The sequence below is a fragment of the Micropterus salmoides genome, unplaced genomic scaffold (assembly GCF_014851395.1).
Source record: "Micropterus salmoides isolate LMB-PRFRI ecotype aquatic unplaced genomic scaffold, ASM1485139v1 Ms_hic_scaffold_2111, whole genome shotgun sequence".
In the NCBI taxonomy this organism is placed as follows: Eukaryota; Metazoa; Chordata; class Actinopteri; order Centrarchiformes; family Centrarchidae; genus Micropterus; species Micropterus salmoides.
In genome coordinates this window covers 14,378-29,727 of record NW_024041276.1, presented here as the reverse complement: position 1 = coordinate 29,727, position 15,350 = coordinate 14,378, and the positions used below count along the sequence as shown (strand labels likewise).

General features: G+C 41.5%; 1 protein-coding gene across 1 annotated transcript; it reads right to left on the bottom strand.

Annotated features, from left to right (window-relative positions):
• Positions 1-305: 305 nt before the first annotated feature.
• On the bottom strand, positions 306-13,937 carry LOC119916706 (protein turtle homolog B-like; the record flags this gene model as incomplete). Its single annotated transcript, XM_038736697.1, has 8 exons — positions 13,340-13,937; positions 12,616-12,767; positions 8,821-8,938; positions 6,292-6,433; positions 4,627-4,772; positions 2,844-2,986; positions 807-937; positions 306-388 (listed from the first exon to the last, which is right to left on the bottom strand). Coding segments are annotated over exons 1-8 (1,513 nt in total), but the record flags the coding sequence as incomplete, so codon positions are not given.
• Between the last annotated feature and the right edge of the window lie 1,413 nt (positions 13,938-15,350).

The window sequence follows — 15,350 nt, the reverse complement described above, 5'->3', positions numbered from 1 at the left end:
AATCAATTAAGGAGTACAAAGATGTCCTTCGTCCACTAACTCAACAAAGGCGGTAGCGACAGTGTTTTAGCAGAGAGGTGGATACCACACTGTAGTTACAGATTCAGGCTTTAAATTAAGCTATTACAGATAAGATCTAATGAAATTTTAATGCTGCCCAAGGGGAAATTGAGTAGAGGCAAGGTGTTTGAGGGATGAGGTAATACAAATCACTCAAACCACATGGAAAGGTGGGATCACAATGAACTCAAAATAACCATGAGCAAGCTCTGGTGAGCTGAGAGCACTGTGCAGATTGTTTGTACCGATGACTAGGATACGCGTGCTGGCAGTGATGCTCGTGACCACATTGGTGGCTACACACTCCCATTCTCCATGGTCCTCCTTGCTGAGGGACAGAAACTGTAAGCTGCCACTGGGTAGGATGTTGTGCTTACTCTTGCTTGGCTTCCCCACCTTCAATGGAAATGGAAATTACAGCAACATGGTTAAATAGTGGTGAGCAAACAAATATTTCAGCACATAAGTAAAAACAAGTGCAGAAGATGATTTATAACGTATTTGTTATAGTTATGTTTGTCTAATGCACCTTTCCAGGTGATGGTTGGTATATCAGGGTCTCCAGAAGCAGCACAAGGGATAACTAGCTCTCTCCCAGCCTCCTGACGGTACCCCCCCAGGCCTCACATTAAAGTAAGGGGGATCCTAGAGAAACACAACAGACCATCATGCAGACCTCCGGTACAAATCAGTCTGCAGAAAATGAACAGCAGACGCAAACATGAGCAGCAATGTACCTTTAGCACCAAAGTGGCAGGGGGGACATGCCCATGGTACCCAGGGCGTTGTAAGGCACACAGGTGTAGGTGCCCAGGGAGTCTTCAGTGGCCTCTGCCACCCGGATACTTCCATCTGGCATCAGGCTCCAACCGGGGTACTACAAGATAAAGGGGGCATCTGATATGCTTGATTTCAGGGTTTGTCCTGAACTGTCAGGGTCCCGTCTAAATGTTTTTGAACTGCACAAGAAAACAAAAATCCACAATAAATCCATTTAAATCAGGTGAATGAGAAGTGAATGCTTATGCGATGCAGGCGAGCTTGTCTGAGATCCAGCCCTTGACAGAAGCGCAAAAATACTACCTCACTGACAGCAGATTAGATAGAGAAACAGATAGAGATAAGCAGAGATATACTGTATCCAAGTGGCACTGGCAAAGTTTGAATATGACTGCTTTCTTTACACATATCTGTGAATGAGCACAGGACAGTCAATTAATTAAAAAGACTTAATTACAAGTAAGTCTTAAAAATCATACTTGAGTAAAAGTACAAAAGTATTACCATCAAAATGTACTTAAAGTATCAAAATTAAAAGTACTTGTTCCGAAGAACACAACCCCTATGAGTGACATGTTATTATAGATGACATTATTTTAATGTTAATATTGTTGCATTAATGTGTAAGTAGCCTTTTACTGTTGTAGCTGGCCGAGGTGGAGCTATTTCCAGCTCTAGTGGTTCCCAACCTGGGGGTGGGGCCCATCCAAAGTGTCACAAGATATATCTGAGGGGTCATAAGATGATTAATGGAAGAGGAAAGAAGAAAAAACACTTCTGCTACACAAATTTTTTTATTCATTTTTAGGACTTTTTCTCTAATGTTAATTTTTTTGTGAAATAGTAGATAATTTTACCTCTTTGGGCCACAAAGATATTTTTAAATGAAACCATCTGAGAAGTTTAGAAGGGAAATATGTCTTTGGTGGAACAGCTAACAACCCATAGACATCTGAAAAGACATTGTTTGCCACAAGCTGATGAAAATCTTACAAGTAACTAGTTGTCAGATAAATGTAGTTGAGTAGAAGAATAAAGTAGCATATGATGGAATTACTGAAGTAAAGTACAAGTACCTCAGAAATGTATTCAAGTACAGCACTTTACACCACTGACAAAGGAAAAGGTTTGTTTAAAACTTTTAACGCCCACTGTTCTGCCTGCATGATGCTAGCATTGCGTAGAACCGTCACAGGTTGATGAATATGAACAATATATGTGTTTAGAGATTGGACGCTCAGCTTTTCCACCATTTTCAAAATTCCTGTCATATCAGTAATCCAAGTAAAACACACAGAAGAGTATAAAACTACTACTTAAAAAAGTTGCAGTGTCCTTACCTTCAAAGCTGTCTGGCGGTCTAACAACGTAATAAATATTTTTACGTTCACACGGGTCTATTAATCAAAAATGCTCCGTTTCATTTTCTTTCATTTAGCTGTTCAACCTCCCACAAAAGAGAAGTGTTAATAGATTAAACTAGCGGAATTTAAGCTAGACACATTCAGGCAGCAGCATGCCCCTTTATAATCTGAATTTTCTGTTAAATCTGCTAAAGTTTTATCATCATCATAAATCTGATCACATCTACTGTGAGGCTGGGCTGAGCCACCTTTCTATCTGCTGATGCACCAAATATATCACAACAGTCATACAGTACCTATTGTGAAATTAGGACCAATTTACTAACTCCAATAACATTTACATTAAATTTTGTAACATTTTATTTTGATAGTCCCAGTATTTGTACCATTTCACCTGTTTTACTTTGTGTGTAGTTGTTTAACAGATTATCAATAGAGTATATGATAATTCCTTAACATACACTAACCAAGATGTTTTTTTCGCCTAAACCTAACCAAACCTAGAAATACTCTATAAACTATCTGTAGATGGACTATCCGGATAAAGTGTAACCAAATACTGTTTGGTTTTATCCAAGGTAAATGTAGCAGTGGTGTAACACAGAGGGGAGGCTAAACGAAGCCCCGAGGCCAACTAACCTTCTCCACTCTGAGAGGATAGCCATCTTTCTCCCACTTCACTGATGTCACAGGTGGGTTGGCGTCCACCGGGCAGCGGATGATGCCTGGCAGTTTCCGTGGGACGTAGATGACCGGGGGCATGTTGATCACTCGGGCAGGGTCTGGACATGAAGGAAAGGTCAGTGTTAGGGATGCTGGATACATAATAAATGATGCCAGAGTCATTTGTTTGACATAATATAATGTGCAAAGAAAATCATTTCAAAAGGACTAGAAGTAAAAGCATTTTATCTGCTTATCTCCTATCTCTGCAGAGGTGTCCTAACCTGTGTTCAAATGGCGTTCAGGCAGAGATATTCTGCGAGAGGAGAGATGTTTTGGGAACCCTTGACCACAATAAGCTTATTAAACAATCATTTTGACAATAATTTTTTAAACGGATATTGAGCAGGATGCAGAGCAGAACACATGATCTCCTGTCAGAAATGTGGTTTTTTTTGGAACATGGAAAAAACGGCTTGTGCAACAGAAATAAAAAAATTTAACAGTCATAAATCAAACTTTCATTGCATTTTTTTGCCACAATGCACAAGAACAAGGGACTATATCACCTGCAAAATGAAGTATATCTCTACTTAATTACAACAGGTAGAATATATGGCCTATAAACTAGCAAAATATTATTTATTTTCTTTAAAATAATAGCAGGGCTATATTATTTCAGAGATATGTTTATTTCACTATGGGCACTTCCCAAGACTGGGTGACGTTACAGAAATAATAATACTTTTTCTTTGCTTGTAGGAACATTAAAGAGATGCAGTTGAAAGGGGATTTAGGAGAAGAGAAGATTAGGCTAGCCAGGCATTATTATAGGCTGTAAGAGGATGTGGTGTTGGCTGTAGTATAGTCAAATGACTCACTATTTAAATTTACTTTTAAACTCCATTTATTCTTAAAGCCAGAGGAGGGGCTTGCCAATGTTTTCTTACAGTCTAAATAGAATATTTAATAATTTAATGAGATTTAATGAAGTTATTTGCCTATACACATAAAAAGTGGTGCTATTTTCTGCATTTACACTTTTTAATATTTCTAGGTTAACTTTCAGCACAATTCCTTTTAGTGATTCTGAGATGCTTGATGAATCCAGGCCTAGAGAATGTTTTGCATGAAGCGTACAGGACACTGGTTTAATCATAGTCTGCTGTATTTGAGGCCAGTGTTGAAATCAGTGCCTGCAGTGCTGCAAATCCCCCGGCTCTCTCTCATACTGTAGCACAGTAATCAATGACCAGCAGCAACTTGGGAGCAAATTAGCAACACACAAGGGCCGACGATGAAACATCAGATGCCTATGAGTGGCATTTCTCTCTCATCGGTCAGAGCTGATGGAAAAGGAAGGTCACCACTTCATTGGGGGGGGGCGCTAGATTCAAAAGACACGAGGAAAAATGGAGTCTAAGGACGAGCCTGTCCCCATCTTTGTGCACAGGAATGAAGCTGCAGTGGGAATAGATAAGGATTCTATGATTAAAATCCACTCAGAATATGAAAATGGTCAAAGAGGCTCAGTCAAAAGGACAAGGGGGCGAACTGTGCTCCCTCTTTGTCACATCTGACCTTGTAATTCAAGAAGGTTACTTTGTGTTACAGCGGCAGAGCAGCGCTGCCAAATAATACAGCAGCCTCCAACACAAGCAGCCTCCATAATGCTGCTGCTGTTCCCTTCTTCTCACACAGCTCGCTGTACCATCTCCCCGCCCCTCCCCCTCCACTTTGTTGCCCCGGTAACACTCACACTGAACAGTCAGGTAGGCTGACGCCGAGGGCGAGATACCGAGGCTGTTGCTCGGACTGCAGGTGTATTTCCCAGCATCCTCCGGCTTGACCCGGAAGATGATAAGGGTGCCGTCGATGAGAATGCGCACTCGGAGCTTCAGATCACTGCAAAAAGACAGAGACGTTTTGTCAGACCGTGTTACACCAACAGGACAAGGCACACACTATTTTTTTCTTTCTTGCTGAATTACACCAAGACGCCATAGGAGAGCAGCAGAGAGTCAAACAGCAGCTGGCTCTGAGAGGGATCCAAAGAACAGACAGTACAGAGCAGGGAGATTCAAATAAATCTGCTAATTGCCATAATCGCCAAATGGTACAGCCTCTTGACACCGTTTAGAATTGAAACACATTAATGATGGAGCTGCTGTCCTTGTCCACACAGTGACATAATTAAACATTTCATAATGCAACAGAATTGAAGCTCAATATGTCTTTCAAAAAATGGTTTCTAATATCACCCCCTTTTATTAAGGATTTATACTACTTATTAACTACTGGCTTTATTAATAGCTAGTAAATCATTAACAAAGGTTTACAGATCAGTTAAAAGCCATTAATATGCATTATATAATGGTTTATACACAATGTAAAAACCCATTAGTTAAAACATAAGAAAATAAGATGCATGCCTTTGATGTGTTTTTAGTTATTTATGATCTTTTTTGAAGCTTTGTCTTTGAGAATCTTGAAAAGCTATATAAATACATTGTATTATTATTATTATTATTATTATTATTATAGATACAAAATACAATAAGACTTTATTGATTGACAAAATTAACATGTTAGAGTAGCACATAAACAGAGAGGTATAAAATAGCAGATAAAGAACTATTTGAATATAAAAAAGAAAAAATGAAAGAAATTAGAGAGATGACCTTACAAAAGCTAAATACAATACATACATTCCTATACTTATATACGCAAATATTTGTTTTACAATGTGTGAACTACATGAGATAAGTTACTAATTCTTAAACTACTAGTGCCATAGTAATAACTAGTTATAGCAAGTGAATTGTAAAAAAAAAAAAAAAGAAAAGAAAAGAAAAAAAGATTAATGCCATGAAAGCTGTTTAAAATTGGACTGGACACTTCAGTTCACTTCCTCTGTGAAAAAAAAGTTTTCACTGCAAGTCAAAGTCCTATTCACTTGTTCTTCCTTCCCATTTGTTCTGTCTGTCACTAAAAAAAACCCTCTCAGGCTCTAAAGACCTGCTCTGGGAGCCCGCAGAGGTACTGGCTACGCTTCAGCTCATCACTGCATGAGAGGCATATGATGACACAAGGCCTAAGTCATGTGATATTGTCATCAGAGCACACTAACTCGGCTGGCACTGTCCAGACAGACCCCCCGCCAGGCCCTCGCTTACTGTCTCTAGGGCCGCAGTAGGACAGGTCACCGGCGCACACACACACACTCACTCACTCACTCACACACTCACACACACACACCAAAAGCTTCGGGGTAAAAGCCTTATGCAGCCTGCAAGGTGGTGATTTAAATGCCTCTGAGAAAGGGCCTTTAAGTCATAACCTCACTCAAGTGCTTAACTAACATGTTTCCAGACAGAGAGTTACTGCAGCTACAGCACAGACATGAACTCGATCATAACTTTACTTCTTGAAGTAGACGTTATCCTCTTCCCAGTACCAGGTGTAGGTCAGGTTGCCAGGATATGCCTCCGCTTGGCAGGTGAAGAGTGCATTCTGGGATATGTTTACAGTGACGTTTTCTGGTGGAGAGACGATGTATGGAGGCCCTGAGAGAAAAAGACGCAAGTGATTTAGTGCATCTTGTGTTGTGCACCTGTGACAGAACAGTCTACTATTTTAACTATTTAAAGATGCAATTTTTGGGAGGGGGGGACACAAAACGGACATATCATCATCTATTTGTTAGCAAACAGTTGCCTAATTACACATGCACAAACACTGCACTGCCTGCATGCGTCTGAGGGTGGTGAGTACGTAAGTAAGTAAACTTTATTTATGTAGCACCTTTCACAAGTGATGAACCAAAACAGTAAGGTTGTGGGTCGTAAAATCAAAACAATGAACTGAAAGGCACTAAAAAGCTCAGTGGAGTTGAAGGAGGAGCTTCAAGTATCATCTTGGATTTACCTAATCACTAATTATACTTTTATTTAACACATTAAAAATGTCAGAAAAATTAAACAAATTTACAATGAAATGACATTAGATTTGATTCTATCGATGATTACTACTCTAATGTATTGAGCTTTTCTTTTGAAAATCACAGTGCACCCCGGGATATTTTTAGCCCTGACATTCTTTAACCAAGTACCAGAGATGGCTGCCTCAAGTTAAGTACAACTCATTATTTACAACCAGATATCACAACTAACAGATATCTGTCAAATAGTAGAGAAGACCATTAAAGGGATGAAAAGTAGCATTAAATCATAAAGAAATCATATGCAGGCCTACTCTCAGGGTGAGAAACAGCACACACTGTCTATTATTTACAATATATCAACACAGTCTGGTGTAAAATACAGTGAGCAGGCAGCTATTGTAACCTTAATAGTAGTCAGTGTTGACACTTATGCATGCTTCACATTGTAACCTTTTCATCTCCTGAGGTACTCTAGGTTTGTTCTTAACTCTCAATAAAACAGTAGAAGCCATGAAAGGTAAGCTGTCTTTTATGAGTGGGCCCAGATACAAGCCTTCTGGTTATTTTCCTCTCAGCATGCGCAGCTTTATGCATCAGGTGGGACTACTCACGGCACTGTGCAGGCGTCTCGCATAACAATTAAAAACAGATCACGGGAGTGAGAATCATGACTCCTCAGATATCTGCTTGTTATTGCTCTGGGTATGAGTCCTAATCATACCCCGCATTTTATTTCACAGCGCCTTTCATGCCAATATGCAACCAAACTCAACTCCAGTACACTTCATTTTTGTGGTTTTCTTACCGCAAACTAACTGTAGATTTGCTAAAAGTGTTTCATACATTAAAATACGGTTTTATGAGGTGCAACGTGACACGTTTGTGTGCATGTAGAGTCATTCTGGTATTTATATGTCAGAGGTTAACAAGACTATTGCCGTGGCTGAGATATTTGGCAGGTGAGAGCTCTGTGAATAGGGGTGGACAACTCTACAATAAAAACTACTTTTATGGGTTGAATTATTCAAAAGTCTTATAACTGAAATGTTATCCCTCTGTGTCTCAGTTGGGATTGGCCTACGCTAGTCCAATACACAAAGAAATATTAAGTGATAGCTACAACGTATGACTATATGGCAACTGCAGTTAACAAATGTATCACAGTAAATGTTCATAGTTTTAATTTCAGGGCTCTTGTATTGTGTGCTTTATAGTATCAGGTGTTTTTCTATGCAGAAGCTGAATGTACAGGTAGTATTGTCCTGTTTTGCCTCTCACATGGAAAGCAAGAAGTCCACACTTGAACCACCGCTGCTGCAGTGTGTTGTGGTTGAAAGAACAGGTACGGTAGTATTGGCAGGTCCATTGGAGGCCTGCAGACTTAATGCAGTTGCATCACATGCACCAGCGGTTACACTGTTCACTTGGTTACAACACAATGATTTTTTAATGTGTGTTTGCAGTGAGTGTACACATACTGTACATTTACTATACTGCGAACAAAGACGAGAGTAAGTGTAGTGTAGTAATTACTACACAAGTCAAGCATTAAAACAGACCTTAAGTTAACTCTACTTGTTAAATACACACTACTAACTCGCCTCCCGCGCTGCTGTATCAGGAGACTGAGAGAAGTAGTAGCTGGCATCGCAACCATCTATCTGATCTGTGTCTAGTAGAGAGCCTGGTTAATGGACTGGAGACTGACAGTGACGTCCTCACAGACAGATCCTGTTGCACACATGGCTGTGCACAAGAGCATGAATACACAGAAGCCCCAGACTGAGCTATTGACTGACTGACACCGACTCAGAAGGTATGTTACACACATCAGCATACCAGAGAGAAGCAATGCAAATGCAATATTTGGCCGCAGGTAAAAAGGGTTGGAAACATGTTTTTTCATTTCATAATCTAGTGCAAATATATTTGTCAACAACACTTACGAATAAACTCTTACATCTAGCAGTCTTGCTACACTACAGCGTGCTTAATGTAAGGATACAGTACCTTGAACCAGCAGACGGGTGGTGTGGAGCACTTCTCCCTGGTCACTGTAGGCTCGGCATGTGTACGCTCCTCTGTCATCTCTAGTGATGCCAAGGATTGTTAGACTGCCATCATGTACCTGTGGTTACACGCAGCAGAAATGGATGACGCAAAACATTAAAATAATGTGACAGCGTCATCATTTTGTTTTCTTGAATAATCACTTAATTGCTTGGTCTGTCAAATGATAGAAAATAGTGGGAAATGTCCCCGAGCCCACAATGGCATCTTTCAATAGTTTTGTCCAGGCGACAGCCGCTGTCATTTAAAACAAGGAAAAGCGGCAATATGAGGAGATAGAACTGTAAAAGGAATTTTTGCTTGAAAAATGGCTTTTAAACAAGTAGACACTTATTAAAATAGTTTATATAAACTATATAGTTAGTATATACTTAGTATACTACGTAAGTTTTGATCAGAGTCATCTCTAAAGAACATACATCAAACACTTAAAAATCTTGAATGGGTCATGCTTTAATTAACTCCAGTTCTGATTCCTGCATCTTGTAACCTTGGAAACGTCTAACTCAGTATTGCTGCGTGTTCCTGTGTGCAGCCACTGATGAGAACCAATAAGTGGTGAAGAAACACATTAACCAAACCTAATAGAAACACCCTTATAAATTATGCAACAGGTTGCGAGAGGCTGTGTCCATTCAAGTCACACACAGCTGTAGTCTGTCCATTCATGCAGCTGAGGGGGGAATCTGCTATGCCTGCAGAATTATTCCTATTCATCTTTCGTCTTTCAAATGTTTTATAGCCAAGAGATGCTACTAGTATATCAGCCCAAGCAACATTTAACTTCTGTCAGTCTTTTGTTGGCAAACGGAATCATCATAGCTCAGATTGTCTATCACAAGATAACACTTGGTGCATCACTGCTGTAACATATGACGTGTGGTGTGTTGAGACCTAGAAGTGTAAACTAAACACTGATGTGTTGTGAGGCACTGATTCAGGCTTGGGAAGCCATTTGTATCGATTTAAAAAGTTGGAAGCGATTAAAACTGATTAAAATTGTCTCAATTAAATGCTTGTGCTAACTACAGTCTGGCTGATTTGGCAGATTTTCTGTTCAGCCTCCTTCACAAACCAGTAACTTTTACTGAGCTGTCACTTGCGGCTCATGTTATGGTTTAAAAATAAAAGCCTCTCGCTGAAATATCATGTATTTGATTGCTGTTGACTCTTTTATACAATTCATAAATGTAGAGCTGTAAAGGCAAAATGGAATAGCTGTGTTCAGACAGAAGGCAAAGTGGATTTTCGCCTCATGGGAATGAACAAATCACGTTCCTGTGTCAACGCTCATTAGCAAACATGAATAAATAAGCAACCTGCACTTTTTCCAACAGTTTACATGACATTGGGCCAAGTATCCCTTTATTTTTGTTTCTGTCTGTTATCCTGGAGGCCAGGGGTTCCAGAAAGTACAATAATGATCTTCCGCCTTACAAACAAGTTTCCACAGCAGGTAGGCTAAAGACAACTTCCTGTCCCACAACTGCATTGCTTTTTGTAAAATACATTTTTTTTAGTTTCAACTTACCCATACAGCCTGGGCGAATTTGTGTCTATCATTTTGCAAATTACCATTAACTTTGTGTGCAATCACGCCTCCTTTAGAATTCACCTCACATTCTGTCTGAACACCTTTTTTAATCCTGGGATGTTATGTAGCACTGAATATATCCCTGGATCAAATCATTACACTCCTACAGAACAGACAGCACATGCTGTAGTGATTGTAGCAGACTGCTTACAACAGTAAAGTTAACAGGATCTGATGATATGTAATGGTCATCAGTCCATTCCAATACTTTCTGTGCTGGACTCAATCCAAGGTGAGGGAGAGAAGATTAAAGAAAAAGGAGGATATGGGGGAGGAAGTCAGCTGCAGATGAGGGGAAAAGGGGGAGAAGAAAGAAGAGGCAGTAGATAAGGTGAGGCATGAGATGAAGGCAGAATCTCAATTTCTGTCACATGCACTTCACTGACACATCCAGAGAGACTGATATTAGGCTCTGAAACAGCAGGAATCTGCTGTTGTTATCCTGCTAGCTTTTTTTTGCTTGTGATTTGAGTGAACTTTGGAGAAGACCCTTACAATCCCACCCTAGGTTTCTGTCCTCTCCTGCACAACTGTTTTGTTTAGTATCTTTGTTGGTGGTTCTTTTTTTCCCCTGTGCAAATAAGTAAAGTAATAAAGTAAAGTAAAGAGAGGAGAACAAGGTTGGAGGAGGAACTCTCTAACCCTGTCTGTCAAATTCCTGCCTTTCTCCATGACGTCTCCATGGATCTGAGCATGTGGGTGAGCAAATATACCCTCATGCTCGCTTCCTCTCTTTTCACCACAAGAAGGAGCTTACCCAAGTTTGATGTTTTCACTTGAGCATATACTTGAAACAGCCAAATGGATGAAGAACGCTGATAAATGCACTGCCTTTTATTTAACGGTGAAGTTAGATATGTGTGCCGTTTTGCTCTCACTAACAATTTTCATTTTTTGTGTAACATTCATATTAGGACTAATGTAATATTGATGCAGAAGAAGGAGATTAATAATGCATCAGAATGATCGTTTACTGAGGGAATGGTGTTAAAAAGAACTGACTGGAGGGAAAGACGGTGGAGGAAAAAGGGTAAAATGAAAGAGAAAGAGGAATAGGCCCCTTAACAGACACTCATGTCTGCGCCTGTCACTTCCTGTATCACACAGACAGCTGTAAAGAGTTGATAGCGCCTGCAGCAGACTGCAGTCTCACTGACATATGAGAATGTGAAGGCATGCATAAAAAGGAAGGAGGCATCCACCTTTCAATACTTTCCAAAAACAATTTCAAGCAGTATATAAAATGCCCTTCAATGCTCCTGTACTTGTTATGCATAATCAACAACCTGTTCAACATGTTCAAAGCATTCCAGCAGTTCATTTTGTAATGAGCTGCTGTGATTTAATTTACCTTGACCTCCCTTGCCTACTTCTAATTCCTAATGTTGCAAGAATGGCTCCTGACAATCGCCCGAGTACCTATGAGAACTTGTTGAATTTAAGTACTCCCTCCAGTTATCAGTCTTTGATTCTGTGCAAGCAACAACACAAACCTGATGTTTACTGTTGACGTTTTAAGTAGCTCAGACATTTTGCTGCTATCAAACCACACCAAGGCTATGCCAGAAATATCTTGTCATGAAATCATTCTTTTGGGAATTTATCCACAGGAATAAATATCACGCATCACCAGACAACAAAGGGGCCACAAAAATGTGAGGTGTGATGCCAGTAGCTGTTCTTAACTTTGTTATAGTGATTCGAGGTGGAGTTCATTTTTACCGAGAAGCGAGAAGAGCCTGACTGACAGTCTTGCCGCTACAATCATTAATCAGTCAAAGGTCTGCAACTTTTACAGATACTCAAATACATACTCAAATTGAGAGTGTATTCTTACCTGTTAACTCACTACAGCACATTTTTTTGTTTTTTGGCCTTTGTCATATCATCAACTAAAGCCCAGCACCACAACTATTAGACTGAAGCCCTTGACAGAGATCTTCTCATAAAAAGTGTGATTTTTTTTTCTTTGCAGCACAACAACAAAACAAACTGATATTAGCCTGACTGAGATACAGCCCATAACATACTTCCAGTACAGATGGGCTCAGTGGATGACACCATCTGTGCACAAACCCTGCTTCTATATTTGTACACAATCATAAATCTGAATTATGCTCATTATTCATTATCATTCTTACTGAATACTTGGCGTTGGTTGCGAGCTCCTCCCCCTCCCTCAGCCAGCTGATCATTGGTTTTGGATTTCCCTGGGCAGAGCAGCTAAGCAGAGTGCTTCCCCCTTCCTTCGCCTCCACATACTGTGGCGGCGTTGCTGTAAATGAAGGTGGGGCTGTGGAGAAAGAAAATTGTGTCATAAAATGTAAAAACATCAGTCATTAAACTGTCTGGTGATGTCTTCAGTTTGGGATTTCTGGATTCTGTACAGATAGATAGAGAGATAGATAGATAGATAGATACTTTATTTATCCCGAGGGAAATTCAAGTATCCAGTAGCATACGAAACATACATTAAACCTATATTAAAATTAAATTAAAATTAAAATAACTTTTAACACAGTAGCCACAGTAAAATAACAGTAAACAGTGCAAATGGAGTGCAGATGGATGTAAAGAGTACAGATTTTGTCTACTGTCCTCCCTGCCATGGCTAGGAGCTGTTGTACAGTCTGATGGCCAGGGGGACGAAAGAGTTTTTAAGTCTGTTGTTGGAGCTGGGCTGGGACAGCAGTCTGCCACTGAACACACTCCTCTGCCCGATGAAGGTGTTGTGCAGAGGGTGGTGGGCGTTGTCCAGTATGGACAGCAGTTTGTCCAGGGTTCTTCTTTCTGCCACTGTCACCAGAGAGTCCAGCTCTGAGCCCACCACTGAGCCAGCTCTCCTTACTAGTCTGTCCAGTCAACCGGCATCTCTCTTGCTGCTTCCTCCCCAGCAAACTACAGCATAAAAGAGGACACTGGCCACCACAAACTGGTAAAACATCTGCAGCAGTTTTTTGCAGTTGTGGAAGGACCCCAGCCTTCTCAGGAAGTACAGATGGCTCTGCCCTTTCCTGTGGAGAATGTCCATATTTTCTGTCCAGTCCAGCTTGTCATCCAGCTGCAGCCCCAGATATTTGTAAATCCTGACCACCTCCGCATCGACCCCCTCGATGGACACAGGCTGGAGATGTGGTTTCTTCCTTCTGAAGTCCACCACCATCTCCTTGGTCTTAGAGGTGTTCAGCTGCAGATGGTTGGTCCTGCGCCACCTCACAAATTCCTCTACCAGGCTCCTGTACTCCTCCTCCTGTCCATCCTTGATACAGCCAACTATCACAGTATCGTCTGAGTATTTCTGCATGTGGCAGAGCCCGGTGTTATACTGGAAGTCAGATGTGTACAAGGTGAAGAGGATGGGAGAGAGCACGGTCCCCTGTGGTGCTCCGGTGCTGCTGACCACAGTGTCTGACATGTGACCCTTCAGTCTGACGTACTGTCTGTGAGGTAGTCCGTAATCCATGTCACCAAGCGTGGGTCCACCCTCATCTCTGTCAGCTTTTCTCTCAGCAGGAGCGGCCGGATGGTATCGAAGGCGCTGGAGCAGCGGCGCTCACCTTGTCCAGATGTGAGTAGGTCCTGTGGAGCATAATGAGGATGGCATCCTCCACGGCCACCTTCTCCTGGTATCCCAACCGCAGTGGATCTTGTGTATGGTGAACCTGGGGTCTGAGGACATGTAGCAGCAGCCGTTCAAAGGTCTTCATGATGTGTGATGTCAGTGCTACTGGTCTGAAGTCACCAGGCTCCCTGGGGTGTTTTTTCTTGGGAACCAGGATGAGACATTGAGTCTTCCAGAGCACTGGGACCCTCCACAGCTGCAGGCTCAGGTTGAAGACATGCTGGAGTGGCTTCTTCTTGCTGCCTGTGATGGTTTTCGTGCCATCCCAGACCTCCCTCATGTTGTTGTGCTGCAGCTTCTGTTCTACCTTCCTTCTGTAGTCCTCCTTCGCCTCTCTAGGTAGACCTTGAGTTCCCCCTGTACGCGCTTCAGCTCATCTCTGTCACCATCCTTGAATGCCCTCTCCTACCTGTTCAAGATGTCCTTGACATTACTGGTGATCCAGGGCTTGTTGTTGGGGAAGCAGCGTACCGTTCTGGTGGGGACTACAACGTCCATGCAGAAGTTCAGGTAGTCAGTACTGCAGTGGGTGACCCCCTCAATGTCCTCACCATGTGCTTCCTGCAGGACGCTCCAGTAATGTTCTTTCCGGTGGAGCAGCTAACAAACTGGTGAAAGTCTGACAGTGTGGAGTCCAGTGTCACGTGGTTGAAATCCGGAGATGGTGATGAATGCATCTGGATGGTTTGCAGTCTCGCGATGGTGGAGTTACGGAACGCTAAAAGGCTCACAATACGCCACTTTCCTACCTCGTTTTGTTAAAAACAGCGTAAAAAGCACCGTTTGAACGGCCAGGACGCCGCTTTTTACGCCGCCATAAAGCACAACGCCGTAAAAAGCGCCTGGAATTGTGTAAACAACGACGCATTTTTCGTCGGTCTGGAGGCGGCGAAAAAAACGTCGCTCTATGTGCTCATGTAACGCCGTTTTTACGGGGCTCAGTGTCCCCAATGACACCCATCATAACATGTAGTGTTAAATGATAATGAGCTCCACCCTGTCTTTTCCAAAGTCAATCAGTTTGAACTGTTATCACCCAATCAGTAAATAACAAGAACAGACCACATCCAATCCAACCCAGCACAAGGATGAGCTTCCCTACCTTAGCTCATAAAGTGACTCAATACCTTCACAAATTATACAGACATCCCACTCACTGCTAATGACGCTGCCTTACAAGTCCAGTTTCTGTGGGTTGCAGGTTTGCGCCCTGTTCGCATCTTGTTTATTGGGGGAGGTTTTTCTGTTTTCTGT